We start from the raw sequence: 27,500 nt of genomic DNA, 5'->3' as shown, positions 1-27,500 counted from the left end.
TTATTATTAGCAGTAGTAGTAGTAGTAGTAGTATGTCAATTTTTGTTATTGTTATTATTATTATTTTTATTATTATTATTATTATTATTATGATTATTATTATTATTATTATTATTATTATTATTTGTTATTATTATTATTATTATTATTATTATTATTATTATTATTATTATTATTATTATTATTATTATTATTATCCTTTATTATTGTTGTTGTTGTAGGTATATTATTATCATTATTATTATTATTATTATTCCTGTTTTTTTTTTTTTTTATTGTTATTTTGTTAATAGTATTAATTTCAGTTTTTAGTTTCAGTTTCAGTTTCAATATGACTATTATGATTTTTTCATAATAAGTATAGTAATAATAATGATAATTGTTATAATTGCTATTATTGTTGTTATTGCTATTACCATTCTTTTAATTTTTTTATATTATTGTTATTATTGTTATTTTTTATATTATTATGGTATTGTTAGTGTTATTCTTATTGTTGTTGTCCCTATTATCATTAGTATTCTTATTATAATTGATAATTGACTTTAATTGTATTTATTTTCTTCCCCACAGACTATGTCACATAAAGAAGTTATTGTGGAAAATGACGAGATGGAGGACGGGAGCATTTTCGTTTGTTTTATGTGCGAGAAGGAATTCCGCAAGGTCTCTCTCCTCAATGAACACATGCAGATGCATCAGAATATGCCAGGTAATATTGTTAATGACAGTTATGTTGTTGTGCGTGTATGAGTTTGTAGGGTGATATATAGTTATGTATGTATCTATGTATGTGGTTGATTTGTTTCTTTTGTGTGATAATTAATAGAAAGATTACATAGTGTGAAACCATCCCTCAGACTTTGCTGAAGTAAAAGTGATAGTGTTAGGTCTGTAAATCAGGTAGATCATAGTACCACAATGGCCAGTGAGAGTTTTGTTTTGAAAAACAGACCGTTTCACTGCCATTGTCCAGGGCCTAATTTCCGGGCAGAATAACACTAGCTAGGGCATGTCAGCATTATTTTTTTTTTTTCTTCCATCTTTCTTTTTTTTCTCTCTCTTTTCCTCAATATAATCACATTACAAACTCCCAAAGTTTTGATGTAATTGCTTCATGGGAAAGAAAGCAGAGCAATGCCCTCGTCACTAAACTCCCGAGGAAAATCAGTTATACCCCATTGTTATACCTCAAAAATTTAATCTTAGGGACGTGCAGCCAGTGGATAAACCATCCCCCTAAACCCTAAAACAAAAAGTGAATTGGGATATTGATCATCCTTAAGACTGCACAAGATACTTTGTTGTATTTTCATACTTAAACATGTGTTAAAGAGTATTTATCATAAACAGCTTCTTTACCCTACTCTGTCTCAGCCTTATTCACTTGGATATTTTTCTGTTAATATTTATTTTATTATTATTATTTATTAATCATTACATATGTAAATACATTGATATATACTTGAAAGAAATAAGTGACGTGGTATTGTATGTAATATCAATGTTTTCATAGACTGAGTTCCTTATATATGAGATTTGTCATGTCAAGGGACATTCACAGAAATGCAGAAGGAACTACCTTCACGACGCGGCCGGGGGCGTGGAAGTGTGGGAGGTGGTGGCGGCGGAGGCGGAGGCACCAGAGCGCGCGGCAGGGGGCGAGGAAGAGGCCGAGGGATGTTGAAACCAATCCAGATAAAAACTGAGCCAGATAACGCTGTGTACATCAAGTCTGAACCGGAAGATATGATTTGTCCATCAACAATCAAAAAGGCTGAACGGATCCGGTAGGGTTGCTTAGCTTGTTTGCTTGCTTGTTTGTTTGTTTCTAGCTATCATCCATCCATCCTCCATCCTAAAGATCACCCATTTTTATTGTATTATGTGGTACATGTATATTTATCTGTATGGATCTTTGTATAAATATTCATATACACATTCATATACATATACATTTTTACACACACACTCACACTCACTCACTCACACTCACACTCACTCACACTCACACTCACACTCACACTCACACTCACACTCACACTCACACTCACACTCACACTCACACTCACACTCACTCACTCACTCAGTCTTATTTAGTGGGTTATTTGACTTCATTTATTAGCAGCTGTATTTCTGGTAAAAGTATTTAGTAATTGAGAACAGCTTACTATTACCCCTTTTTTGTTCTGTTTTCTTGCTTAACATGTTACAAATATAATTTGCAGGCATTATTTCCAAAGCCGGGGAACCAGAGGCCGTGGACGAGGCAAGAGACCCCTTTCAATGGATGATGAAGAGGAAATGGAGGAGAATGACACAAACGTTCAGCTTCAAGATGAAGAAATCATGATGGTTCCCCCACCGTCTAAGAAGACCTCAGGCCCTTTAATCATGAACGCTGAACCAGATGGCTTTATATGTCCTCCAACAAACAGTTTCTCAACACCTAAAAAGCATGTCAAAATAAGGTGAGAATTAGAGGTAGTTTCTTTATTTACCTATTTGTACTGGGATGGTTATACGTAGATGGCTCCACAAGTCCTTAGTCACCATCCTTAGTCACCAAGGAGACATGAGCTTTCAATTTCTGGGGAGTGTATACATATTCATATGATGTTATTTTATTTTCATTCATTTTAAAAATGTAGCTGCTTTTATTCATTGTTTCTTATTAGTTTTTAAATTTATTTGTGGACATGCAGACTTTTGAAACCCTAATGGTGAAAGGGGGAAACATGACTAATGATGCATCCACAAAATGTCAGTGATGAAAGAGTGAAATGAATAACAATAGAGATCCTCTGTATACACAAATTATTTGAAAAATAGGGGATGATACCAAGTACTTGTTTAAGTAAAAAAAAATAAAAAGATGATCACATGTCACTGGTAAAGTGAAGATTATAGTTTGATTCCCATTTACAGAAAGAAACTCATAGTGCAGGAAGTAGTGTATGAGGAAGTTGAAGAAGATGAAAGGGAAGGAGAGACCAATGGTGCCCACACAACAAACAACATTTTGGTAAGCAGGAATTGTCTAATACACAAGTAGAATTAGTTTTTTTATGGATTATATTCTTTTTACTTTCTAAAGTATATATTTTGAAATTAGAAGTACCAGTTGGGCTATATGATTGTGAAGATAAAAATAAGCATCTCACACATGTATGCATGTGCATATACATGCGTGCTCGCGCGCGCGCTCTAACTCTCTCACACACACACACACACACACACACACACACACACACACACACACACACACACACACACACACACACACACACACACACACACACACACACATATATATATACATACATGCACACTTCCTTTGGACTCATGATTTATAACAATCACAGAAAGGAGAGTTCCAAGGAGAGGAAGATGACGAAGACAATTTTGATGAAGAAAATCCAGAGGGTGAAATTGTTGAGGTATGTGATATCCAATTATCTTACAGTAATGTTTATTCATTTTACTTTTTAAGGTATCATGTCGTAAGTATTGTATGAAGCAGTTTCTAATATATGAGTAGTATAATTTGCTTTATGGTACTGTTTTTTAATGCCGAAAGGATGCGTGTCCAATGTTCAGTCACAGTATGGGTTACACAGAATGCTGGGAAATGATTGTGATGTTTTCTAGTCTCAGAATGTAGGTTTTGATCTATAGAGTCCATATATTATTTTCAAATTGAATTAGAATAGACAGAAGTGATTGTTCAGTGCACTGATATGTCATGTCAGTGTCATTTGTCAGATGTCACACCTTGAAATCCCTTGCTGGACATTAGATGCTCAAAATAGGTTGTTTATAAACTTTTTTATCTGCCCCTTCTTTGTGTCCAGAAGGATGGACCTGAGTTAACATTATACAGAACTCTAGGGTTTACTAATATTTTTTAAATTACTGTACTAGAAAAAAATTAACTAAGTTTTATTTCTAAAATTACATGTACTGTTTTTTAATCAAAGCTTTTAAACAGTGCCACATTTATGCTCATATTCAAAAACACTCTGGACACCTTAAATGGAGAGCCAGACCTTTATCTTGCACACCTCAGCCAAATTACCTTCGGACTGTCTCATATCACAGCCAATCACTATCGAGCTGCCATGCATCTTATCCAATCAGAGCTGTGGTAGCGGTGGACCTCCACCGGAAATGGTGCCCAAAGTATCTTTGAATATGATCGTTAATATCCATACCAGCAGCCTGTGGACACTTTTTTTTACTGTATCTTTATATTCATGTATTTAGAGTATCACAGAGGAGTTAAGTGTGAATTTCAAATTATGTTTATTGAGCTTGGAATGAGTGCATTGCTAGGTTATTGTCTAACTCAAGGTCAGTCTCTCGAAGCATCATGCCAGCCGCTAGGGCCCTGGTTCATGATGTGATTAAATGTCACCCTGTGTCATTGAAATTTTTGCCATGATGTGATAGGAAGTTACCCAGTGTGAATAGGTTAATGTGAAACAGGGTTAAAGAGTCAAGTCTGATGAATTTTAAATAAATCTGATTTGGGAGAGTTATTGAGGGCTATGTATTAGATGTCATAGATCATTGTGCCCTTTTGAAGAGAAACTGATATTTAACATATATCAATGTACCCTTTTGAAGAATGTATTGCATCGTTATAGAGCAAAGTACAATGAAGGGTACTGTAGGTTTAGTTTTATGTCATTTCAGGCATACCTGTCATGTATCCATATACTTGAATTCTAGTTGAACCAATTTTTATTTTTTATTTTTCCCTAGCTGTCAGAAGATGATGATGTAAGTACTTATTTCTTGGTAGTTATATACTGTCCTTATAATATTATTTATCCATGAGACTCACTTGTATACTGTGGATTGTCTTATATATTTTGTTTACACATATATGGCTTCATAAGTGTGCAGTCACTAAAGAGTCTGTTCCTCTATCATGATCAATAATTGTATCATGATCAATAATTGATAGTAATACTAACTTGATTAGATAGTATTTCCTCTATCCAAGTTTACAGATTTCAGCAATTGCAATTATGTGTGTACATTATTTATTACATAAGAACTGGCAAATATGATTGGAAAGTTTAATCATAGTTGAACTTCTTATTCCTCTTGAATTGTGTTGGTGGGCTAGCTGCCAAGGAAGTATTACATAAATAGTTATAAGATCTGGCTCTTGATTTATGTAACTGTATTTGCTCCTTTTCTAGTTAACATTTTCCTCATTTCATAATGACTTATCTCGTGTAACATTAACAAATTGTTACAGCCAACTTTGATCAGAAAGTTTAGATTATTGTTAAAGCCTCTATTTCTGGTGGAAGAAGAGTCAGTGGTTGCACCACACAGTTTTCCAACTGCTGCAGTGGTCACAGCTAATCAGTGATCATTTTTTAGCTTATTATTTGCAAAGGCCAAAAACAAATAATGATCTTTATTTTGGAAGCTTTACTTTACTCTTGAGCTCCTATTTGAGTAATGTGTAAACAGTGGTATAAAAGAAGTGGTTATTGTTTTACTTACACTTGCTTTAATTTTATAACTATAGTCTGTCCTTATTTTTCATATTTTTTCTACAGGCACAATCAAGATTGTATAGAGGATTATTTATATTGCAAAAAATAATTGGATAATGAAAAGACCTTAAAGTATTATTTTTTTTGTACTATTTGTCTTTGGTGCTAATGAAAATGGGAAGTGGCCTTCTTTATATCCAGATTGAACTGGCACTAGTATTATTGGTATTAATGTTATTGTTATTAAAATTGTTATTATTATTATACAATTATTAGCCCATTAGCAATAGTTAAGTGCACTGCCTGCTATTGTTTTGTCACTTTTATTTATACATGGTTGGCTTTACAAGTGCTTAACTAATTATGAGGCCTACCTGTGCTTACCTGTTTCCCCATTCCTTGATTTTTTTATACTGTTATTATTGTTATCAGTGTGATTATTTGTGATAGTACGATAATAAAGATGAAGACCTATCTGAAAATTCAAGGTATAGGCAAGATCAAGTTGGCCTAAAAATTGGTTTCTTGTTGACTAAGAGTTTGTGGAGCCATCTGTGTGTAAACAATATTGATAAACTAAAATCACAGTGGGTAGTGCATGTATGTGTGTCCTGGCATCAGTGGATTAACAATGATAATTGTAAAGATGTATATATGCCTTCCCAGCATCAGCAGGTTAAAGGAGGTTCTTTTCTGTTTCTTTGCATTGGCCTCCCAATTTTTCAGAATTCTTCAAGGCAATATTTTTATAATCGTGCTCATGTGCAAAAACAGTAACATGATTACTGTATACCATGGTTATTTCACAGAAGATTAATTGTTGATTGGTTTAGGACGATTTTACCCAACGACTCACATGATTTTTCTTCTTGCAGGTAATGGATTTCCCCACCACCCTTAAAGACAGAACTACAAATTCAAAGAAGCCGGGAAGACGATCACAGCCAAGGACAGCAGAAGATGAGCCTGGGATTCCATGTGATGAGTGTGGCAAGGAATTTAGGTATGATGATAGTTTAAGTGAATTTAGAATTGGGTTATTCCCAGTAATTCCACACAGAAGGATGTTAAATTTTATCGGTGATATTACAACAGTTACTAATTAATGGTTTACTTTATGACTGCTTAGAAATGTGAGTGAGATAGAGTAATAAGGGAAACCTTGGATTGAGAGTTCAGTAGGTTACAGATAGATTGCTTGAATTAAAACGTTTTGATGCAAAGGTGTTTGTGTACTTCCCTATGAATGTGTGTTTTGATGAAGATGCTTACTCTTTATACCTGCACCATACCAAACTTATAGATGTTGCACATGCACACACAGTTTTGTACCTCATTATTATAGCAAAGTTATTGATTCATAATTTTTAACCCGTCAATAACTGTATCAGAAATCTCTGGGTGTCACTGACTCCAGTGACGTCTCGCAACCATCCTGCTGTTTGGCCCAGGAGTCTGCTACATGTAGCGGAACTTTCTGATTGATTCACTTTAGTGTGTTGCAATGCCTATAGCCATACCCAGCGTAATGAGTTTGTTTGTTATGATGGCTATAGGCATGGCCTGGCAGATAAGGATTAACCTGTTGGATCTGGGTGACTTGATTTGACTCTTAGATGAAAATCTGGGCTTTAGGTTTACTTAAATGGGGACTCTCTTGAGGGTACTTGTAGGCCAGGCATGCACAAACACTCATGTGGCATCAGACTTCCTTGCCTCCGCTTTGCAATACCATTAGCTCATATCCTGTAGATATGTTTTTGATGTATTGCGATTTTCCAAGGAAGGTATTAGCCATTTGTAATGCTGTATGATTTTTGTTGAGAATACTCCATATTCTCTCTCCAGGTAGTGTATACACTGTGCCATAGTATTATTATTTTATATTTTTGTATTATTCAGTTTTCTTTAACATTTTGCAACTTGGATAATCTGGTAGGAGAAAGTTCTGCATGTGGACATATTTTCATCTATTGAGATAGGGCTCTTTCAGTCATGGCTCCACCATCATTTACCAATGAGACTTCCTTGTTGTCTGATACTCTGTAATACTTTTCCATGGCATGATATTCTGGTCCTCAGCCAGGTTTTTTCATGATAACACTTCCCTGCCATGGGCAAATTTTTTTTGTCTCGACATTTATGTCACCTGAATCAAATTGGTTAATATTACAGGTGTATGTATTTTTATCATTAGTTTATTACATGCAAAACATCATGGGATGTGTGTGTAATCAGTTGACAAAAAAGAAAAAGAGTAAATAGTTTGGGTTAGGTGATAGAGTATACTTCTCCTTATGGCAAGCAAAGGTTATGGACTTAGTAGTAATGGTAAAATAATGGTTTGATTACATAAATGCGAATGATTGGTAAAGAAGGGTTTAATAGTGCATCAGCATGATGATTTGCATTGTTGAAATCTCTGCATTTATAAATCAACACTAAGGTACCATTGTGCAATAATGAAATTAGTGAATGAATATTTCTCTATATTTTTTAAATATATTATTTTGTGTATTTCTGTGTTTATTTGATTTGATTGATTGATTGATTGATTGATTTTGCAGGTCTGTCACTACTCTTCGTGTACATATGAAATCTCACTTAGAAGTAAAGGACATTCCATGCCCATATTGTGATGAAACCTTCCCACAGCGTCATGTTCTTCACCAACATCTTGTAAATGATCACGAAGAGTCAAGCAACCTTACTTGTCCAGTCTGTCAGAAAGTAAGAGATGGATTGTGATGTTTTATATATCTTGGAACTTAAAGATGAAAATTTGTCTCCCAGAGTTGAGAGAGATAAAGATGGACTATAGTGGAAAATAATCACATGCCTGTATCACCACTGTACCAAGTACGTCATTTTCATTACATACATGTCAGTAGATGAGAAGTTTAATAAAATGTTCCTTTCTTTACAGGTGTTCACCCGGACTGATTCTCTGAAATCTCACATGGTTCGGATGCATGAGGAAGATGGTGGACTTAACTGTTATATATGTGGCAAGAACTTCCCAAGCCAGGGGCAACTGGAGATGCATGTGAGAGTTCACACTGGAGAGAGGCCTTTCAAATGTGATTATTGTAACAAAGGGTTTGTGCAGAAAGTGCATCTGCGGACACATCTGCGGACAATGCACAATATGCAGGAGATACAAAATACTCCATGTCGGATATGCAATGCTATGTTAGATGGCAGGGCAGGCCTGAGAGACCATTACAGTTCAGTTCATGGTCTCACAAATAACCAGTACAAGTCGAGAGTAGCTAAATTACGAAAGGAAGGCAAAATTCCAGAGTTGCCACCTCCTGTAGTCAAGGAAGTGGATCCATCTTTAAATTATTATAAAGTAAGTGTATCTGATCTGATACCAAGTCAGACCATGACAACAACATCTACAACTACTAAAACTTACACTAGAAAAAGCTCTGGGAGATTGCGGGAAGTTCGAAAAGGTTCCAATGCAGCATCTCGTAATTCAGCCAGTAGTACAACTATAACTGAGGCCCACTTTTTAAGTGCAGAAGTAAAGCAAGAAGGAGACGAGTCACCAAAACGAAGAGATCAAGAAGAATTAAGCATTGTGGAATCTGCCTTTAAGGTGAGAGGCTGGGTGTAAGCTCTTAATTCCTTAACTTTAATTATAATGTTATGGATATGAATGTTAGTTAAGGAATGTAAAGGTGAGCTTCTTTGTTGATTTCTGAATGTGTGTCAGTGGTGATTTCTTCCTCTATATTTGCTTTTTTATTATTCACCTTTTCAAAAGAATTTCCTGTATTTATATCAAGCACATACTCATGTGTGTAGATGTTCGTATAAGGTAAACTTAAAAAAAGAGAGGAAAAAAGTTCTCATGTTTAACAGTGTTTAGATTATGTAATAATAGATTAAGATACTGTATATACATTTTGTTGCCTTATATTATTAGTAATCATTAGTCTTTAATGTTTTCAAAATGTTTTGTAAAAAAAAAAAAAAAAAAAAAAAAAGTTACAAATACCTGCATTTCCCCCCTCTTTAATGCTTTTAGAATATTTAGTTAAAGAAAGTATTACTGTGCTATGTTATATTGCACTAACATTTTTATGTTTGTTTCCTCAGGTGGCAGAGCAGATGGATCAGTTAGGGAACAGTGTATCAGGCAGTACCACTATTCTTGTTGCTGGGGAAGATTCTGCAGCCACAGGTGTTTACTATGCCATCCCTGTGGTTATGGACAGCACGTCCACCACTACAGCCACAACAACAGCTCCTTCCTTCTTGACTGCAACTTCCATGAGTTCCCATCAGCCTGCCTCAGGAGAAAATGTGACAAGCACCATGACCTCCAATGGGACAGCTATGGTTTCCACCTCCTCAACAGGAGGACAAACCCTTCAGCAGGTTCATTTGGCTCAGGAAGAAATAGATGAAGAATATGCCCAGTTTGCTGCCGAACATTCTCACATTGGTAGTGAAGAGTTCAGTCCAGACAGTCTTGGTGGGAAGGGATCCATTGTCAAGGCTGAGCCATTGCAGCTCTTTACAGACCCTAGTGATCCTTCACAGGCAGAAACTGTGGAGATGTTTACAATGTGAATATTAAGAAGGAAATGCATTTACAATATAGGGGAATCTTTTTTGTTATTTATTTGTCTTGTCATTTTCAATCTGCTGTACAACAGTTGTCTGTTAAACAATGAATTATTGTGTGATTGAATTTGCCATATCAGATACTTGGCCTAGAGAGGTTGTTCAAATTAGGTTATTAAATATATAGGTGAAAGTATCATAGGATTTAGAGGTTTCTAAATCTGCATATTATAACATAATTTTTTCCCCTGCCTCCTCTTGCTTGCCACCAAAGATGTGCTAAAGTTTTGTATAGTTAACTTGTGGTTTTAGTCATTACACTTAGTATTTTCTTTGATCTACACCATCATCTCTTTTCCTTTTGATTATTTTTGTAATAATTCTGTTGTAGCATAATTTGGACCACTCCTGGATTTGGACAGATTCTTTTGCCATGACTTATCCAATTAGTTGGTGATAGAACATTCCCCACCAGATTTTGTAAATAGATTTGTACATTGTTGTAGGTCAGTGCCAGAGAAAGCCTCATACTGTTTGAGGAATAAATGTTTGAACAAGTCAGACTTTACTAGTCTAATATTATTGAAAGATATACACAGAATTTGATTGATTTTGTGTGAAAAAGAATGTAGCTCCTCTGCAGAGATCAAAGTATCAGCCTTGTATGGAAATGAAATGTTAGTGATATTGGGCCTAGGTTCATTTTGCATAATTCTTGCATTACCTTCCCAATCCCACATTGGATTTTAGGTAGATTGAAGAGTACACACAGGAAATAACTGGAACATGGCTTGTCAGTAAGAGGTAAAGTACAAGATTTTGATATTCTGACATAGCCATTGCCAAATCCAATGGATGGCCTACCAGTGAACTTTAGAAATACATTCATAAATTTGAAGAGGTGACAGATCTGTGTAGTATTTATTGACCATATGCTACTCTGTATATATAGAATTTAGTTGGTTAACTCATTGTTTTGAAGTAAAAAAATAGATTTTGATTTTGAATCCACTGTATTGTGGCTGTATATTTGTATCTCGGATAGTCTACCATGGTAACAATATCATTTTCACTATGTTTGTCACCTCAAGCCCTTTAAGTCATTCAGTGTTATTGTGGTTATATGAGAAGAATAGTAGAAACATAAGGTGCATCTGAGAAGTCTGCTGTCAGCTATGGTGAACATGAAATTGTTCAACAAGGGTTATTATGTTTGCAAAAGAAATGCCAGATGTGCACAAAAGATGATTTGTTCCACCGAGACCTTTTGTTTGCCTTAGGAGGAATCTTCTATTTGTCGGAGGGAAGGGAATGCCTTTTGTGTAATAAAGAGTCATGGGCAGAAAGTTGGGACTGACAACTGTGCTGGAACCTGGAGATTTCTCGTTTGTACCCTTACTAGGCCCATTTGGCCAATGCAAGGCTTTAGCATAGCATTTTATTTTTATTTTTTATTTACATATATTTTTTTTTTTCTAAATAAGTAATATACTAGATTTTAAACTTTTGTTTAAAAGAGAGTATTTCTTATGATGGTAGTAGAAACCTAACAGAAAATGTTATGTCTGAGCTCTTGCTAGTATGGGAGTAACTCATCCTACTGTGTTAGGGTAGGATTTCCAGTAGAACATACAGTATATTTTTATGATGTAGTTTCCACACCATTGAATTACCTGTTTCTTCAGGTAGTATTTATGCATGTAAATTATTTAAAGTTTAGTACTTGAAATTGTAGTTCTTGTACTATTATCTCAGTTTATTGTGTTCACCAGGCATGTGAACACAAATGAGTTCACTGTTTTATCAGAATTATGAGGAGTTACAAGTACTTAAAAAGTGACATCACAAACATTGTGTATGGTATTTTCATATTTTCCCATATAACTTATCAATGATAAGCACCTCTAAAAAGTCACTGCTTGTAAGTTGTTGGCAAAGGAAAAGGGAAAAGAAATTTAAGACAAAATAATTCTTTTATAACTGACCAACTCAATTACAAGTTTGTTTATTTGCCTATACCAAAAATATGGTGTACTCAAAAGCCTGAAATAAATACAACCAATACAGTGTTTTTGGTTTGCTTATATACTTTGAAGAACTAGGTGTGTACTTGTATAAAAGCAGAAGTGCAGCCATAATATTTACATTTGTATATAAACTTCGACATGTTTCACGAATGACAAGCAAAAATATTACTTTGAAGTTTGTTACAATTTAAAAGCATCTTTATTGAACCCAGAATAATTTAATTTGGTAAAGCGGTACAAGAGAGGATCATGCACCTTTCAGCCGTACTCGATCGTGGTAAACTTTCCCGATTTGAGGTCGAGGACAATAAAAGGTTGCTTCATGCGTGCACCGAGGATCAGGATTTCTGCCCCAAGGCGAGCAGAAGTAGGAATCCAGTCCTCGGTCGGAGCCTCAATCAGCGAATCCGAAAAGAACGTCAGTTTAGGAGTGTCTGTTGTGTAGCATCTAACCACGACGGCGGAATCTAGTCTAGAATGGGAAAAATAATATGTATTCGGGAAGATGGTATGGGTAAGGGAAAACATAAAAGCCGATCATAAGTATATGGGATGGATCTGAACGTGGTCTAATTTAGGTTTGAGTATCACCGGGGCTTCGTTCTAAAGCTCAATACTGTAAAACATTAAAATGGAAGGATAAATGGAAATGGTGAAGCTTCTTTGTGAGAGAATAATTACTCTTATAATGTGAAATATGTAAATATGTACTCTACTGAAACTAATATATAATAAAATAATTTAAAAGTAATATGTGATAAAATTACATAGATCAGGTTCTTAAGTTCATTAACCAGTTGCGAACATCTATCGAAATAAATTACTATAAACATGGTTAGCCTCTATACCTGCAAGCCGTGAAGATGACCCCCTGGCCGGCCGCGATAGCCAAGCGGACAGGAGCCAGCGTCGGGGGATCGTCAGGCGGCGACACGTAGCGGGTGGCGATGCGGCCCGTCCACTCCACCACACTGCCGTCGCTTGTCCCCACGTACACGCGCCCGCTCTGAGAGGAGGAAAGAAGTGAAGATGCGAGGCATTCTAGGGAGCTTTTAGTATATCTATCTAGCTATCTATACATAAATATTTTTTTTCACATTCATAGGAGTGTATACATTCATAAATAAATAGAGGAAGAGATATAGACTGAAGAAAACAGACGGTAGTGATGGGCGATGTTCGCTTTTGAAATATATTACTTCGATTACTTTTGTAATTTGTATTATATTTCACCTGGAAATAGATTGTGCAGTGGTGTACATGTAGAGTATAGGGTATACATTTATGGTTTTAGTGTAGTGTCTAACTTTTTCTTTATCTTTTTCTTTCTTCCCCCCCAATCCCTTGCCCGTTGTTGTCGTGGAGTGGCTTAGGAGGCGGAGACTGGGACCCAATGCTGGGGAACTCCCCAACCTTGGGACTCAGCCCTCGACTCAACAAATTATGCATGGTCTTTTTTTCCCCCTCCTACTTTTTCCTTTCTGTCCCTTCACCAACCCCTTCTACTATCCACTTCCTAAGGTGTGAGAGCCGTGCTGAAAGGATGAAAGGCTGACTTTGTGCCAGTCCTGAACGGCCTGAGGGAGCCATGGGCACGGTATTCCCCTGCTTTAGTTGTCTAGCCCTTACCCCTCAAGCGACTCTGAGGGGTGGACCGTTTTTCTCCCCAACATACTCCAGGCTTATCATGGCCAACAACGAATAACCATTAACCATGCCATTATTAAAGGCGATTGCCTCTTCATCAAATAGCTCCACCAATTCAAACTCGCCCGATTCCCTGACCCCAGGCTCTCCTTTGACCACGGCTCTGAACACTACAACTAATACCCCCTCCTCAATGCCGACTAGTACAGTATCCACCCTAATCAACACCCCAGGAGACATTTCTGCTCCAACATGCTCAACTTCAATAACTATACCCCCACAACCTTCTTCATCAACTACCCCATCCTCCCTTATTACTACCTTACAACCCTCTTCCACATGCCCCCGTCCTTCGACTACCCCCATCTCTACAAAATTCTTAAATATCTATTTAGCCCAGCCAAATAGGACTGATTTTTCGTGATCCCTCCCACAACTTCTCACACTTTCTGCTTTGACAACCTGTTTTAATTCCTCAAATGCATATACATCCTTCACTTGATCTAACCCCTATACATTACCTTACCCAACCTTAACCCATTTACTCGTCAATTCCTTTGCCCAACTTTGACAACTAATCACTAACTCAACCACCCTTCACTACCATTTACTATAGTGCTACATGACCTTAGATGTCTAGCACATTTATTTTGCTTTTAACCATTAACCATTAACCCCCACACCCCTCCCTCCCTCCCTCCCTCTCTCCCTCCCTCTCTCCCTCCCTCTCTCCCTCCCTCTCTCCCTCCCTCTCTCCCTCCCTCCCCCTCCCCCTCCCCCTCCCCCTCCCCTCCCCCCTCCCCCTCCCCCTCCTTCCTCCCTCCCTCCCTCCCTCCCTCCCTCCCTCCCTCCCTCCCTCCCTCCCTCCCTCCCTCCCTCCCTCCCTCCTTCTCTTCCTCACTCTCTCCTTCATTTCTTTTCTCCCTCCTTGCCTCTCAGCTTTCCTCACTAACTCGCTAAAACCAAAGTACTAACTGGCGAGACCCCGAGGCCGCTGAACGCCGCCCCTTCCGGCAAGAGGTCCGGGGGCGCCTGGCCACGCGTGGTGACGAGGGAGTTCCCGACGAGATCGAGGAACAGGATAGCCCTAGGGGTGAGCGCAGCCAACGTGGCCTCTCCGCTGTGCATTAGAGACGTCGCCATCCCGACCTTCAGCTCAGTGGATGCGATATGGGCCCCTGTAGAGTGGAGACACGTGAATCCCTGTTTTTTGTCATCTAGATGTAGTTTTTAGCAACAATTAGGCATTCAGTTTAGTGAATATAGCGATCATGTAAATTTCATGCATGCAAAAATAGTTATTTCGACATAGTTCTAACACTACTAAAAGCAATGTATTCAGACATATGTACAGTTGCTTCAAAGTTCCCATACCCCTCTGACGATGTTTTAAACATCCCCCTACATACATGATATTTCATGCCATGTGTGTCCACTACGAATGCCCGCTTAGTTGTATTACGTCGGTGACCCATCTTGACAAAAGAAACAGGGTGTATATGAATTTCTTGAAGCAACAGTACCTTTTTTTATTGTCTAGTTAAACCCAGTACTTCTCGTAGCCTTTTCGTCCATATGCATCGGACTTCACTTCCATACCTTTAGTCCAGCTGAAAATATGAACAACGGAAGCGTCAGCAAGAGAGGCGAGGAACCTGCCGCTCGGGGAGAAGCTGAGGGAAATGATGACGCTCTCGGGGCCGCCGCGCAGCACCCCCACGTTGGCGCCGTCGAGAGGCCGCCATACGTGAATGAGGGCGGCCTCGGTGTCGCAGGCCGGGCCCTCCTCGCTCTCCACGGCTAACTGGATCCGGGAAAAAAAAGCCATCGCCGTCAGCCAATATTCAGTAATCGAGTCGGCACAAGTCGACTAATGCCCGGGCAAGGTTCAACTTTGCATATCTGGCTTATCCTTATCCTTAGCAAAGAGATACATAATTCCGAGTTTTCTGTGCGCATGAAGCCTTCTGTTAGGAAGAATTAGAGAGTGGGAGAGAGAGAAAGAAAGAGGGAGAGAAGAGAGAGAAATAGTGATAGAAGAGCAAAAAGAAGGGAGAGAAAAGAGAAAAGGAGGGAGAGAAAGAGAGAAGGAGGGAGAGAAAAGAGGGGAAAGGAGAGAGAGCGAGAAAGTGAGAGCAAGAGCAACTTTTTTCGTTTATAGCGCCGAAAGTCAGAAAAAATCCCAAAACAGAGATATGCAGGCATATCTAAACAACTTCACAAACATGGCTTTTGACAAGAAATTCAAAGTAGATCGCTATCTGACTAATGATAATCAGAACGTAATAAGATAATAATTATCAAAACTTAATAATTTCGACATAGGTGCGTGCTGAGTGCAAATTAAATATATTCCTTCAAGAATGGTCATCGCATATCCAAAGTAAACAAGTAGAAAGACGTAGTAAATGATACATAATATAAATCAAATATACAATTTAGGTCACCTAAACATACCAAGGAAAAACAAAAAAGAAGGAAAATACGAAGTAAGACTATACGTACCTGCGCCGTGGCAATCATAACTGGATCGGTCTTGGATATGGCCAAGGTAGTGATGTACGTCTCGTGCTCTTTGTAGCCGATGCTCTGGCTCGTGACTTCACCGCCTGAGAGGAAAGGAAATGGGAGGTATATTAATTGAAAACACAAGCACGCACGTACGCACGCACGCGCGCACACACACACACACACACACACACACACACACACACACACACACACACACACACACACACACACACACACACACACACACACACACACACACACACACACACACACACGCACGCACGCACGCAAACATATATGTATGTATATATATGAATAAATCAATCTATTGAGTGCCTGTGTATGTATGAATGGATGTATCTGTATATCTATCTCCTTTCTATCTATCTGTATATACACAGTATAAAGTAGATCGGAAAGCGAAATCTGAAACAACGGAATCACAAAACCTTTCCTCATACCTTCTAATTCGAGCTTTCCCACCACGCATTCGTTGCAGTAGAACACTGACTTATCATCCGCAGTCAAAGTCGGGATGGACCGGAGCCTCTCCAGGTGCCTCTTGATGCCCTTCGCGGTTCTCAAGGCGCGCCTCGGGCCGCCCTTCCTGCCGATGCTGTCCTTCATGGAGTCTAGGCCAGCCACGGAGGGTGTGAGCACTGCCGTCTCCTCCAGTCCGGCAGCCTCCAAATCCGTCATGGTGATCTCTGCATAGGATGAAATGAAGAGAAAGATGGATTCGTTGACACGGTGGCTGAATGAATGAGTATGATCGTGTTGATAGAAAGGAAGAAAACTCCACTACAGACAAAATCCTTGTGGATTTCACATTCGGGTCTGTTACCTCATCTTTCAATGAATATATTTTAATATAATGTATTTTTTCTGCTAACAGGGTATCTGCACCTTTAGTAAGAAAACACATAAACTCATCGAGCGTCACCTTCTTCAGGCAGATCACTGAATGCATGAGCAGGTAGCTTCTTCGTCGATTCCTCCCCGTCCTTTTGCTCGTCGTCCTGGTCTTCCGCGAATTCGACCTTCCTCACATGCCACACGAAGACGGCTGTGTCCGCGCCGCCAGTCGTCACTAGCTTCGAGTCGTCGTAGGTCCACTTGACGTTGGTCACGTGGGCGCTGTGACCCGTGTACTGGCGGTGCTTCTTAAACCCGCCCTGGCGATAAGGTAGCGGTGGCGACAGGATAAAAGACATTGCAAAATGAATATTTACAAAATGCCAAATTTCAAGAATAAAAGAAACAGGTTCAGACTTCACAAACTACATTGAAGATCAAGATGTGTTCTCGAAAATCTTCCGTCAGAGCTCACCTGGCATGGATACCTAAACAGTCTAACGAGGCCTCCGTCGTCGCATGCTGCAACCACTAGAGGGAGGGAGTGGGCTGTTGCTATGGCGTTGATGTCAGTGAGGTCCATGAACTTTGCCCAAACTCCCTCCACTGTCTCATCCAGAACGCAGGTAAGAGGGGTCGACCATTTCAGGAAGCGACTAGTGGCGTCTGGTATCAGCTGGCGGTTGCCGTGTGGAGCCTCGAAGTAGAGCTGCTCGCCCGCCCCTGCAGAGAGATGGGAACAATAATAAGAGGGAAAAACATGCTATTAATTATTTGAAACAAAAAGACTGAACTCATAATTTACTAAAAAAAAAAAAAAAAAAAAAAAAAAAAAAAAAAAAAATGCAATTGAACTTCCGAATGAATAAATGCCATGCAGTTTCACGGCCATAGTTGATTCGCTATTGAGATGTCTCGATGCATTGTGTGTGTGTGAATGGTATACTGACACATATTGTCTCACTAACAAGATTTTTAAAGCACAAATATTATCTAATATACAAAGAGTAATACTGTACAAGGAATATTTTTTGTAATACCGTAAACTGTTTACTTAACTGGTATATATATATATATATATATATATATATATATATATATATATGTGTGTGTGTGTGTGTGTGTGTGTGTGTGTGTGTGTGTGTGTGTGTGTGTGTGTGTGTGTGTGTGTGTGTGTGTGTGTGTGTGTGTGTGTGTGTGTGTCTGAATGGTAAAACACTCTACCGTATTTATATTATAGTAGAAAAACCTGAAGATGGAATCCAGGAGGATTTCGAAACTGTTGTCTCGTTTTTTAAAATCTAGTTTGTGCATTGTGGGTTTTTCTACCACACACATACACACACACACACACACACACACACACACACACACACACACACACTCACACACACACACACACACACACACACACACACACACACACCCACACCCACACCCACACCCACACCCACACCCACACCCACACCCACACCCACACCCACACCCACACCCACATCCACATCCACACCCACACCCACACCCACACCCACACTCACACTCACACTCACACTCACACTCACACTCACACTCACACTCACACTCACACCCACACCCACACCCACACACATACATATACATATACATATATATGTATATATATAAATATATATATACATATATATACACATATAAACATATAAACATATATACATATATACATATATACATACATACATACATACATACATACATACAGACATATACATACATACATACATACAGACATACATACATACATACATACATACATGCATACATACATACATACATACATACATACATACATACATACATACATACATACATACATACATACATACATACATATATATGTATATATATATATATTTATTTATTTATATGTTTATGCATATGTCTGTAAGTGAGTGATTGAGTGAGTGAGTGAGTGAGTGTGTGTGTGTATGTAACTGTATGTATGTGGATGTAAATGCATGTATGCATGCACGCATACACGCATATATATATATATATATATATATATATATATATATATATATATATATATATGTGTGTGTGTTTGTATAGTTATATGTAAGTGCATATAATGTATGTACACGTGTGTATATATCTGAATGTGTATGTGTATACATATGTATGTATATGATACGGGAATGAACACATACGCATTGCTTTTAATGTGTGCGAGAAAGCACATGTGTGCACTGTCTGTACATACGCATAAGTGCAATCTACAAGTGCAATCTACATATATGCGTTTATAAAAGTCATGACCATGCTTACAGGAGTATACGCTGATGTAATGAGCAGTTTCGCTTATTGCTATTCTTAAATCCATGCTTGATAGGTTCAACCATATTAAAAGAACTTGCTAGATGCATCCAGGCTAAATTACTCCCCCCAACCAACATACACCTAAACCAGTGGGTGGTACTCGACTGTGCCCCTCACGATGTACCCAATACGAAGGAGCCCCTGGTTACAGCGACGATCAGGACCGCTCTGGAGGAGAGGGTGCTAATATTCCCCGGGCAGACCCAAGCCGCTAAAAGACAACGACCACATGTACAAACAATTTAAGGGCAATGGGAGTTGAATTCGACCTACTGGTATTACTTGAGGAAATTTCCTTCACCAAATGGGATGCTGTAGGACTCCGTGAAGTTAAAAAAAACTAGGCAAAAACAGATAATACTAAATGCTCGACGCATGCTCTATTGAAGACGTACCAAACAAGAATTGGGGGTAGGTTTCTTAGTTCACAAAAGCTATAGTGTAAGCGGAATAGCTTCAGTAATAAAAAGAATGAACGGCAGGGATACCTGAAAGATTGTTCAAGTCTATGTACAAAACTGCATCCATAGTAATGAAGAAAAGTAGAACTTTTATGATGTTCATTTAGCCAGCCATAGAGCAAAAACCCATTTCACTATATCAGGGTATTTAAAAAAAGATGAAGGTAGAAACCTCAACTGGGGACCACGGTATACAGAACGGACGTGGACACGGGAGTCGCCATCTGGCATTAAAGCGAATTTGATTTCATTATTACAAACAGGCGCGTCATAAAACAAAAAGTGGAAGCTAATTTTGGTAGTGACTATAGAATGGCCAGAGGCGATATTAAATTACACCTTAGAAAGGAAAGGAATAACCTCATACACAAGTCGCCCCTTAATCTAACTAACTTGAAGACCAGGAAGACAGAATTTACATAACATCCAAAACAGATAGCTACTTCTCAGCGACAAAGATCTTGACATAAACCAAACCAACAAACAGTTCAATGAGATAATAAAGGAAGTTGCACTTGTAGTAAGCGGCCAAGCAAAGCTCTTGTAAGCCATCGGTAGAAACTAAACAGCCTACGCAATAACGTAGGGATAATAGAATAATGTCAAACAGGGCCACCATAGAATTGAAGAGCTAACAAAGACAAAACTAAATGAAGGATGATGCAAAGTCAACATTAAAAAATACATGAGCGATTTTCGGCACCAGTATTAAAACGCCATAAAGGTGTTTTGGTATAGGGAATAATCAGATATAAGCAATGAAGAAACAAGACGAAGTGACATACAGCAAAATTGAAATTATTAAGGCAGTAGAAGACTTTTATAGGGACTTATACAACTTAATGAACCGGACGGAGTAGCTAACATGTAAACAAAAGATATAAAAAGAGCAATCAAAGGTATGAAGAGAGGGAAAACACCATGAGAAGACGGTATTAATACAGACCTGATAATAGATGCAGGAGAAATTGCAGTAGTAAAACAAGTCAGTCTTTATAACGAATGTCTTATCAACGGTAAAACTCCGAAGGCTTGGAAAGATGCCAAAAATATTTCTATACACAAAGGGATACAAAGGATCTAAAGAATTATCGACCCATAAAACTCCTATCACTTATCTACAAGCTGTTTACGAAAATCATCGCAACCCGCGTCTCTGACACTAGATTCTAAAAAGCCTAGAGAACAGACAAGCTCCCGCAGTGGATTCTCAATAACAAACCACATCCACAAACTAGCCCAAATAAGAAAGGAAATAAATATATTTAAGGAACCCCTGTGTATGGTATCCGTCGACTGTGACATGTGGGTCAGAAATAAGGACTACGACCAAGGTACGTGAAATGAAAATAGTAAGTGCCCAGAGATGAATGGAAAGATGCAGGGAATTAGCCCAAGAGATAAGATAAGGGCAACATGGATCAGAGTACAGTCCAAGGTGGAAGATATACTTAAGAGCGTTAAAAAGAAGAAATGGAAATGGGCAGGCCATATATGTCGGAGACAGGATGACAGATGGACCAAAAAAGTAACAAACTTAGATATAGCTGATACAAGAAGGCCAAGATCTAGCCCAATGACAAGATGGCGAGACGAGATAACAGAATAAGGAAGCCAAGATTGGAAACAGAGAACGCAATACGTCCTGCAGTAGAATGGTACAGGCTGCTGATGATGACGATGGTATATTGCATGTGTGTGTATATGTATCAAATTCTATATAAAATCTAATAACTTAACAAATTAAAGAAAAAAAAAAAAAAATCAATAATCAGCTCCGAACTTAGTGCCTTCTTCCAATCGATCCAAGAGCGGATGCGCGAAACCAACCCGTATTGGCCTGAATAAGTCTCGAGTCCTTATGCCAGGTGAGGTGCGTGATCCACGACGAGGCTCCTCGGCACACTCCGACCCTCCGCAAGCCCGACCCTTCCTTGCTCACAGTGTCCCCGTCCGTGTCCACGACGTACAGATCCACAAGGCACTCGTGGGATCCTACAGCGAGGAACCGGCCGTCAGGAGAGAACTTGACTTCCGAGATGCCCTCAGAGCGGTGCTGGGCCCCGCCGTGCTTCTTCAGGCTCGGGTACAGGTAGAGGGCCACGCTCCCTTAGGGTGAGAGAAGGTGGGGTTTTGCTGGCATCTTCCTCGTCAGGAAATAAATAAAGGCAATAGATATATCATCATTGTGGTTTATGAGACAGAGAGAGAGAGTGAGAGTGAGAGGTAAAAATGCCTTTTTTTCTACAACCTATAAGCTTTTAATCTGAACTCCTCGATAGGGATTTACCGTCAAGATAGCCGAGGGCCACAAACATGGCGGAAGGATGGAAGTGCACGCAACGCGCGGCCTTCCTCAGGTTGACTGAGCCGAGAGCCAGGTGCTCCTCCAAGCCCCAGCGACGGAGGGTGTTGTCGTCTCCCACCGTCACCGCCTCCATCAGCGTAGGGTGCGTGTCCAGACCCCATACTTCGCCCTTGCCATGGCCCTGCAGAGCGCGGCTTTGTTAATGGGTTCCGCTAAACTCTAAGCGCTAAACCCTAAGAGTTTCTCATTTCAAAGAATTTACTTGAACTGGATCTGCAGCCAACCTGGACGATTATATTGAGCTGTCCCTCTCCGTCCATAAGGAGAAGCTCAGCGTGTTGGGTCGCCACCAGGATGGGCGAGTTGGTCCCCGGGGCAGCGGAGAGGCTGCGGAGGCCCGGCTGAGCGGAGGTGAAGGCCACCGCCGCGGTCTCCGTCAGGAAGTGGTCGCTTACAGGGAACACCTTCAGACACTTGGTGAATTCCCGGTCCCACTTACACACGTAGCCCCCTTGTCCCGCCGTCCAGATGTTCTGTCAAATTTCAAAGGCCGACTCATTAATAAAGTCAGTATTAAAAATAACTACTCTTGTATCATTTCTGCAGATGTGTAAATTTAGATATTTGTAAGCCCGACTCACCTCATCAGTCACTAAGATTGCATACATAGGAGCCTTGTGAGCCTTAACTACGCGTTCCACCTTGAGGTCACGGACGATTAGCACGGTGCCCGACGACATGCCAACCACCCACCACTCCGCCGATCCTTCGCCTCCTCCTACTGCACTACACAGAGCTGTTTCCTGCAACGTTGATAATACCTCTCCTGGTTTATTATTATATCAAATTTGTACTTTCAGGCCTGCCAGGAGCATCATTTACACGTAACAAAGAAATGGGTACCTGTTCAAATCTTCATTAACCAAACCATACGTTCCGCTTCCTACCTGTTTCAATTTGCGGCCCAGCGAGACCTGGCGATGGGTCAGTCCGCCGCCGACATGGTTCCACACCTTCACATGCTTCACACCAAAGGTCATCAAACGGTGGCTGTTGGAGGGACTGAATCTCAACCCAAAGACCTTGTCGCTGTGGCCTCTGGAAGTGGGTGAGAGGATTATTGGCGACGAGGTAGAAAGGCAGGTGGAAACGAAATCGAATGAAAGTAGATGAGAAAGAGGAAAGAGAGGAATCAGGTAGATTAAAATGAGTAAATGTACCGTGTTTGTGTTACACAGCTGAAGAGATAGCACAGGGGGAAACCTGCAAAAAGTGATACGACTTATAAGTAAATCTGTCCACAGACCTGGCGTTGGCGAGTTTGTAACCCTTGCGCCAGTTCCAAATGACGAGAGTGTGGTAGTCATCGAGTCCTAAAGATGCCAGGCGCTCTCCGTCTGCGGAAAAGTCCACCGCTGACACGCCTCTCTTATGACCCCCCTGGAGGAGGGATAAGATCCTGTGGTCTATCGCGTCCCACACGTGAACCGTCGCCTCACGCCCGATCTGCGGCAGATGAGATGCACATCTTACTCTTACTTAATTTGCAACAGTGATAGCTTGATACAAACGTCCTTATGAATGAAAACACCACGATAATAATCTGATCTGCTCTTTTGCTATCTAGGCAACACCATGCCAGTTTCTGGTTATCATACAACTGCCAGAGAAAGAGTAAGCCTGTAATATGGTAGCAATTTTCTTACTTCAGATTGACTCACCTGACCCGAAGCGACCAACTCCCCTTCTGGATGGACAGCTAAACACAGGATGTCGTCTGTGTGGTGGAGGTAGTGCTCCTGACGAAGGGTGTGAGGGTCGCACACAATCCCCACCGCAGCGACGTGGTACACGACACGCCCATCCTTTAACCAGTGGGCGTTGTTGCGACATTCATGGGCACGATACCTGAAAGGTTGGAAGAAAGAAGTAATTCTCTGCTTTAAAGGCAGGACTCCTACTCGTACACATTTCCCTTCGAAATATATTTGAACTTAGCTTTTAACACTCAGCAGTGACTTAACAATACGCAAAACGACCTACCCGAAGATGTGATTCACAGAGAGGGCATGAATGGGAGCAACGTTAGCCTTCTCGTTTTCGTCCGTGGCGGCGCGGCGTTTCGCGAAGGTCGAGTCGGTTGCGACGTCGACGCCGGGCGTGGGGTCGTCTGTCCTCCTCCTGCTGCGCCGGCTGTGCAAGTGGCATGGCGGTTTTATTACGATGTGTAAATTTGTTACTATGAATGTCACAGTTTAGCTCAATCAGCTGCTGAAAAAACGACGTTTTACCTAAATATTCATATGTAATGTCACTTCGGAATGCTGCATTGACGTCAGATACCAAGTGAAAGAGTCAGATCAGCTTCACTGCCTAAAGAATTAACAAAAGGCTTTCCCCATAATGAAACAACTTTCTCGAAAAAAACGTCCATCACACCAACCCAGACGATCTCGTCGACCCGGCGAGCTCTTCCTCTAAGTCGAGGGTGAGCTCGGGAATGCCCTCGAGCTCGTCCTCGGTGTCCAGGACATCGTCGTCAGACTCGCCTTCAACGGAGGACGGAAGCCTCACTGACAGGGTAGAAGGGAACATTAAAATTTTGCGTTCAGACTTGCTGAAGACAAAACACACAGCGACCTACCCATTTGTGTAATGCAGGAATGGCAAAATACATTGGTGAAATCATAACGAAATGTAATGGTATTAAGCAAATTACCGTAAAAAAAATCCTCGTGACAAGTTATAATGAGCTAGTAACAACGTTGGTACCACAGTCACGATAACAATAACAACAATTTTAATGAAACATAATGATAAAAAACGACAGCTTACGTAAGAACATCAGCAAGGAAAAATATATTGGAATCAGAGAATAACAGCCATTCAACCATCTACTGTAAATACACCAACTACTAGATGAGGAAAATGATGCATTGCAACGTTAAAAACAATGGTGAAGGGGTGCCTAACCTAAGTCCATCCTGGGCGAGGACCTTCTCGAGGGTCGAAATCTCCACAGGAAGACGGCGTGGTCGGCTCCCCCGACAGACACCACGTATTCGGAGTCGTTGGTCCACCTGACGTTGGTCACGTGGGCGCTGTGGCCCACGAAGCTCCGGGGTTTCGCGCCTGGACAGGAGGAGGAGGAGGAGGGGGAGGAGGAGGAGAAGGAGGAGGAGAAGGAGGAGGAGAAGGAGGAGGAGGAGGAGGAGGAGGAGGAGGAGAAGGAGGAGGAGGAGGAGGAGGAGGAGGAGGAGGAGGAGGAGGAGGAGGAGGAGGAGGAGGAGGAGGAGGAGGAGGAGGAGGAGGAGGAGGAGGAGGAAGAGGAGGAGGAGGAGGAGGAGGAGGAGGAGGAGCAGCAGCAGCAGGAGGAGGAGGAGGAGGAGAAACAGCAGGAGGAGGAGGTACAGCAGGAGGAGGAGGTACAGCAGCAGCAGGAGGAGGAGGAGCAGCAGGAGAAGGAGGAGCAGCAGCAGGAGGAGGAGGAGCAGCAGCAGGAGGAGGAGCAGCAGGAGGAGGAGGAGCAGCAGGAGGAGCAGTAGTAGTAGTAGGAGGAGGAAGAGGAGGAGTAATAGTAATAGTAGTAGTAGTAGTAGGAGGAGGAGGAGTAATAGTAATAGTAATAGTAGTAGTAGAAGGAGGAGGAAGAGGAGGAGTAATAGTAAAAGTAGTAGTAGTAGTAGGAGGAGGAGGAGGAGGAGTAATAGTAATAGTAGTAGTATCACGAGGATGAGGAGGAGGAGGAGGAGGAGTAATAGTAGTAGTAGTAGTAGTAGTAGTAGTAGTAGTAATAGTAGTAGTAGTAGTAGTAGTAGTAGTAGTAGTAGTAGTAGTAGTAGTAGTAGTAGTAGTAGTAGTAGTAGTAGTAGTAGTAGTAGTAGTAGTAGTAGTAGTAGTAGTAGTAGGAGGAGGAGGAGGAGGGGGAGGAGGAGGAGGAGTAAGAGGAGGAGGAGGATAACGAGGTAGAGAACGCACTGAGTGACTTGTTTCGTATATTCACACAAATATGCAATAAACGTAAAATAATCATATACATTAATATCCAAACCTCCTGTAGTGCGGTCTCACCTCTCTTTGTGGAAGGGAATCTGAACAACTTGACAAGACCAAAGTCGTCGCCAGTTACGATAATGTCGTAGTAGAAGTTTGCGTCTGATGCGTTGATGTCAGAAACGTCCGCGTACTTGTGCCAGAGCCCGGCGACCTGAGGACCCAGCACGCCCGTCCAAGTGGACCAGCCCACCGATGGGATGGAGCTCTCGTCCACGATAGCCTCCTCTGGACAGTCACCGATTGTAATATGGTACAGAATGCTTCAGTTCTACTACGCTCATTCTCTTAAACTCTCTTTATGAATGAAACTTATGATTCAGTGAGCTTTGTTCCCCATATGTTTATATTCCGCATTTATAATCAACCGTTATGTTCTGTTGTCTGTATTAACTTAGGGTATTACCTGACACGTTGTAGATAAGCCTCTGGCTGTCTCCTGTATTCACCTGGATGTAGAGGGAATCGCTAGACCAGTCGAGGTGAGTGATGAAGGAGGAGGCACCCGACAGCACCTTCGTCCTTTCGTAACCACTCTCCACGGCGTACACGTCCACCTGGAAATGTAATTACTTTCACCTTTTTCACTTATTACCAAAAATGAATATAAAAATGATGCAAACTTGATATTTATAAAGAGAAATGATATCTGGAAGGCACTCACAAAGTTATCGTTGGAGGCCACGGCCAAGAATTCCCCGCTGGGTGAGTACTTGAGGTCGTGGCGCACCTCCTTGCGGTCGCTCACACGGAACTGCTCCTCGAGATGCCTGGAGGTAGAACGGATTTAGTTTTTGCAATCGATAATTTTTGTTGGAAGATGTCACAGGTATTTTCATATGAAAAGCGTTTGTACACTGAATGTTTTTAAAAACGATGATGAAAATAGTAATAATAATCACGTTGATGATAATTGTCGTAAATATTTATAATAGTAATGAAAACAAAATCATGATGATAATAAAAACAATAACTATAACAATAATAATATCAACAAAAACAATACGAATAGCAACAACATTAGTTATAATGATGTAATAAGGATGATACAGATAATAACACTAAATGCCTACACTAAAAGACTTCCTAGAAAGAGCATATCACAATGCACAATTCTGATGACAAAAAAAAAAAAAAAAAAAAAAAAAATCACAATAGGTAAATTGACGACTGTCGTTGTAAA

At 40.3% G+C, this 27,500-nt stretch overlaps 2 protein-coding genes across 4 annotated transcripts in view; one reads left to right on the top strand and one right to left on the bottom strand.

Annotated features, from left to right (window-relative positions):
• LOC125033423 (PR domain zinc finger protein 10-like) overlaps positions 1-12,167 on the top strand; it is a 22,060-nt gene extending 9,893 nt beyond the window's left edge. For 2 of the 3 annotated variants that reach the window (XM_047624907.1, XM_047624906.1), the window contains exons 2-10: positions 574-712; positions 1,553-1,790; positions 2,229-2,471; positions 2,929-3,025; positions 3,366-3,440; positions 6,395-6,522; positions 8,087-8,249; positions 8,446-9,126; positions 9,630-12,167. In XM_047624907.1, the coding sequence (XP_047480863.1) occupies positions 577-712; positions 1,553-1,790; positions 2,229-2,471; positions 2,929-3,025; positions 3,366-3,440; positions 6,395-6,522; positions 8,087-8,249; positions 8,446-9,126; positions 9,630-10,106 (2,238 nt within the window). In that variant the 5' untranslated portion in view covers positions 574-576 and the 3' untranslated portion in view covers positions 10,107-12,167. The remainder of the gene's footprint in view (positions 1-573; positions 713-1,552; positions 1,791-2,228; positions 2,472-2,928; positions 3,026-3,365; positions 3,441-6,394; positions 6,523-8,086; positions 8,250-8,445; positions 9,127-9,629) is intronic. The other variant, XM_047624908.1, reaches the window with a different exon arrangement.
• LOC125033236 (echinoderm microtubule-associated protein-like 5) overlaps positions 12,061-27,500 on the bottom strand; it is an 18,511-nt gene continuing 3,071 nt past the window's right edge. Inside the window, exons 5-25 of the mRNA XM_047624618.1 lie at positions 26,982-27,087; positions 26,724-26,874; positions 26,365-26,545; positions 25,238-25,365; positions 24,708-24,837; positions 24,308-24,457; positions 23,986-24,172; positions 23,571-23,770; positions 23,212-23,362; positions 22,906-23,067; positions 22,549-22,797; positions 22,247-22,445; positions 21,787-22,065; positions 17,616-17,863; positions 17,229-17,460; positions 16,747-16,992; positions 16,280-16,383; positions 15,374-15,578; positions 14,750-14,952; positions 12,976-13,133; positions 12,061-12,599 (exon numbers count right to left, since the gene is read on the bottom strand). Of these exons, the coding sequence (XP_047480574.1) occupies positions 12,386-12,599; positions 12,976-13,133; positions 14,750-14,952; positions 15,374-15,578; positions 16,280-16,383; positions 16,747-16,992; positions 17,229-17,460; positions 17,616-17,863; positions 21,787-22,065; positions 22,247-22,445; positions 22,549-22,797; positions 22,906-23,067; positions 23,212-23,362; positions 23,571-23,770; positions 23,986-24,172; positions 24,308-24,457; positions 24,708-24,837; positions 25,238-25,365; positions 26,365-26,545; positions 26,724-26,874; positions 26,982-27,087 (3,883 nt within the window). The 3' untranslated portion in view covers positions 12,061-12,385. The remainder of the gene's footprint in view (positions 12,600-12,975; positions 13,134-14,749; positions 14,953-15,373; positions 15,579-16,279; positions 16,384-16,746; positions 16,993-17,228; positions 17,461-17,615; positions 17,864-21,786; positions 22,066-22,246; positions 22,446-22,548; positions 22,798-22,905; positions 23,068-23,211; positions 23,363-23,570; positions 23,771-23,985; positions 24,173-24,307; positions 24,458-24,707; positions 24,838-25,237; positions 25,366-26,364; positions 26,546-26,723; positions 26,875-26,981; positions 27,088-27,500) is intronic.

This window comes from Penaeus chinensis, chromosome 16 (assembly GCF_019202785.1).
Source record: "Penaeus chinensis breed Huanghai No. 1 chromosome 16, ASM1920278v2, whole genome shotgun sequence".
Taxonomy (NCBI): Eukaryota; Metazoa; Arthropoda; class Malacostraca; order Decapoda; family Penaeidae; genus Penaeus; species Penaeus chinensis.
Note: the sequence above shows the minus strand (reverse complement) of the source record. Positions and strands in the feature narration are given on the sequence as shown.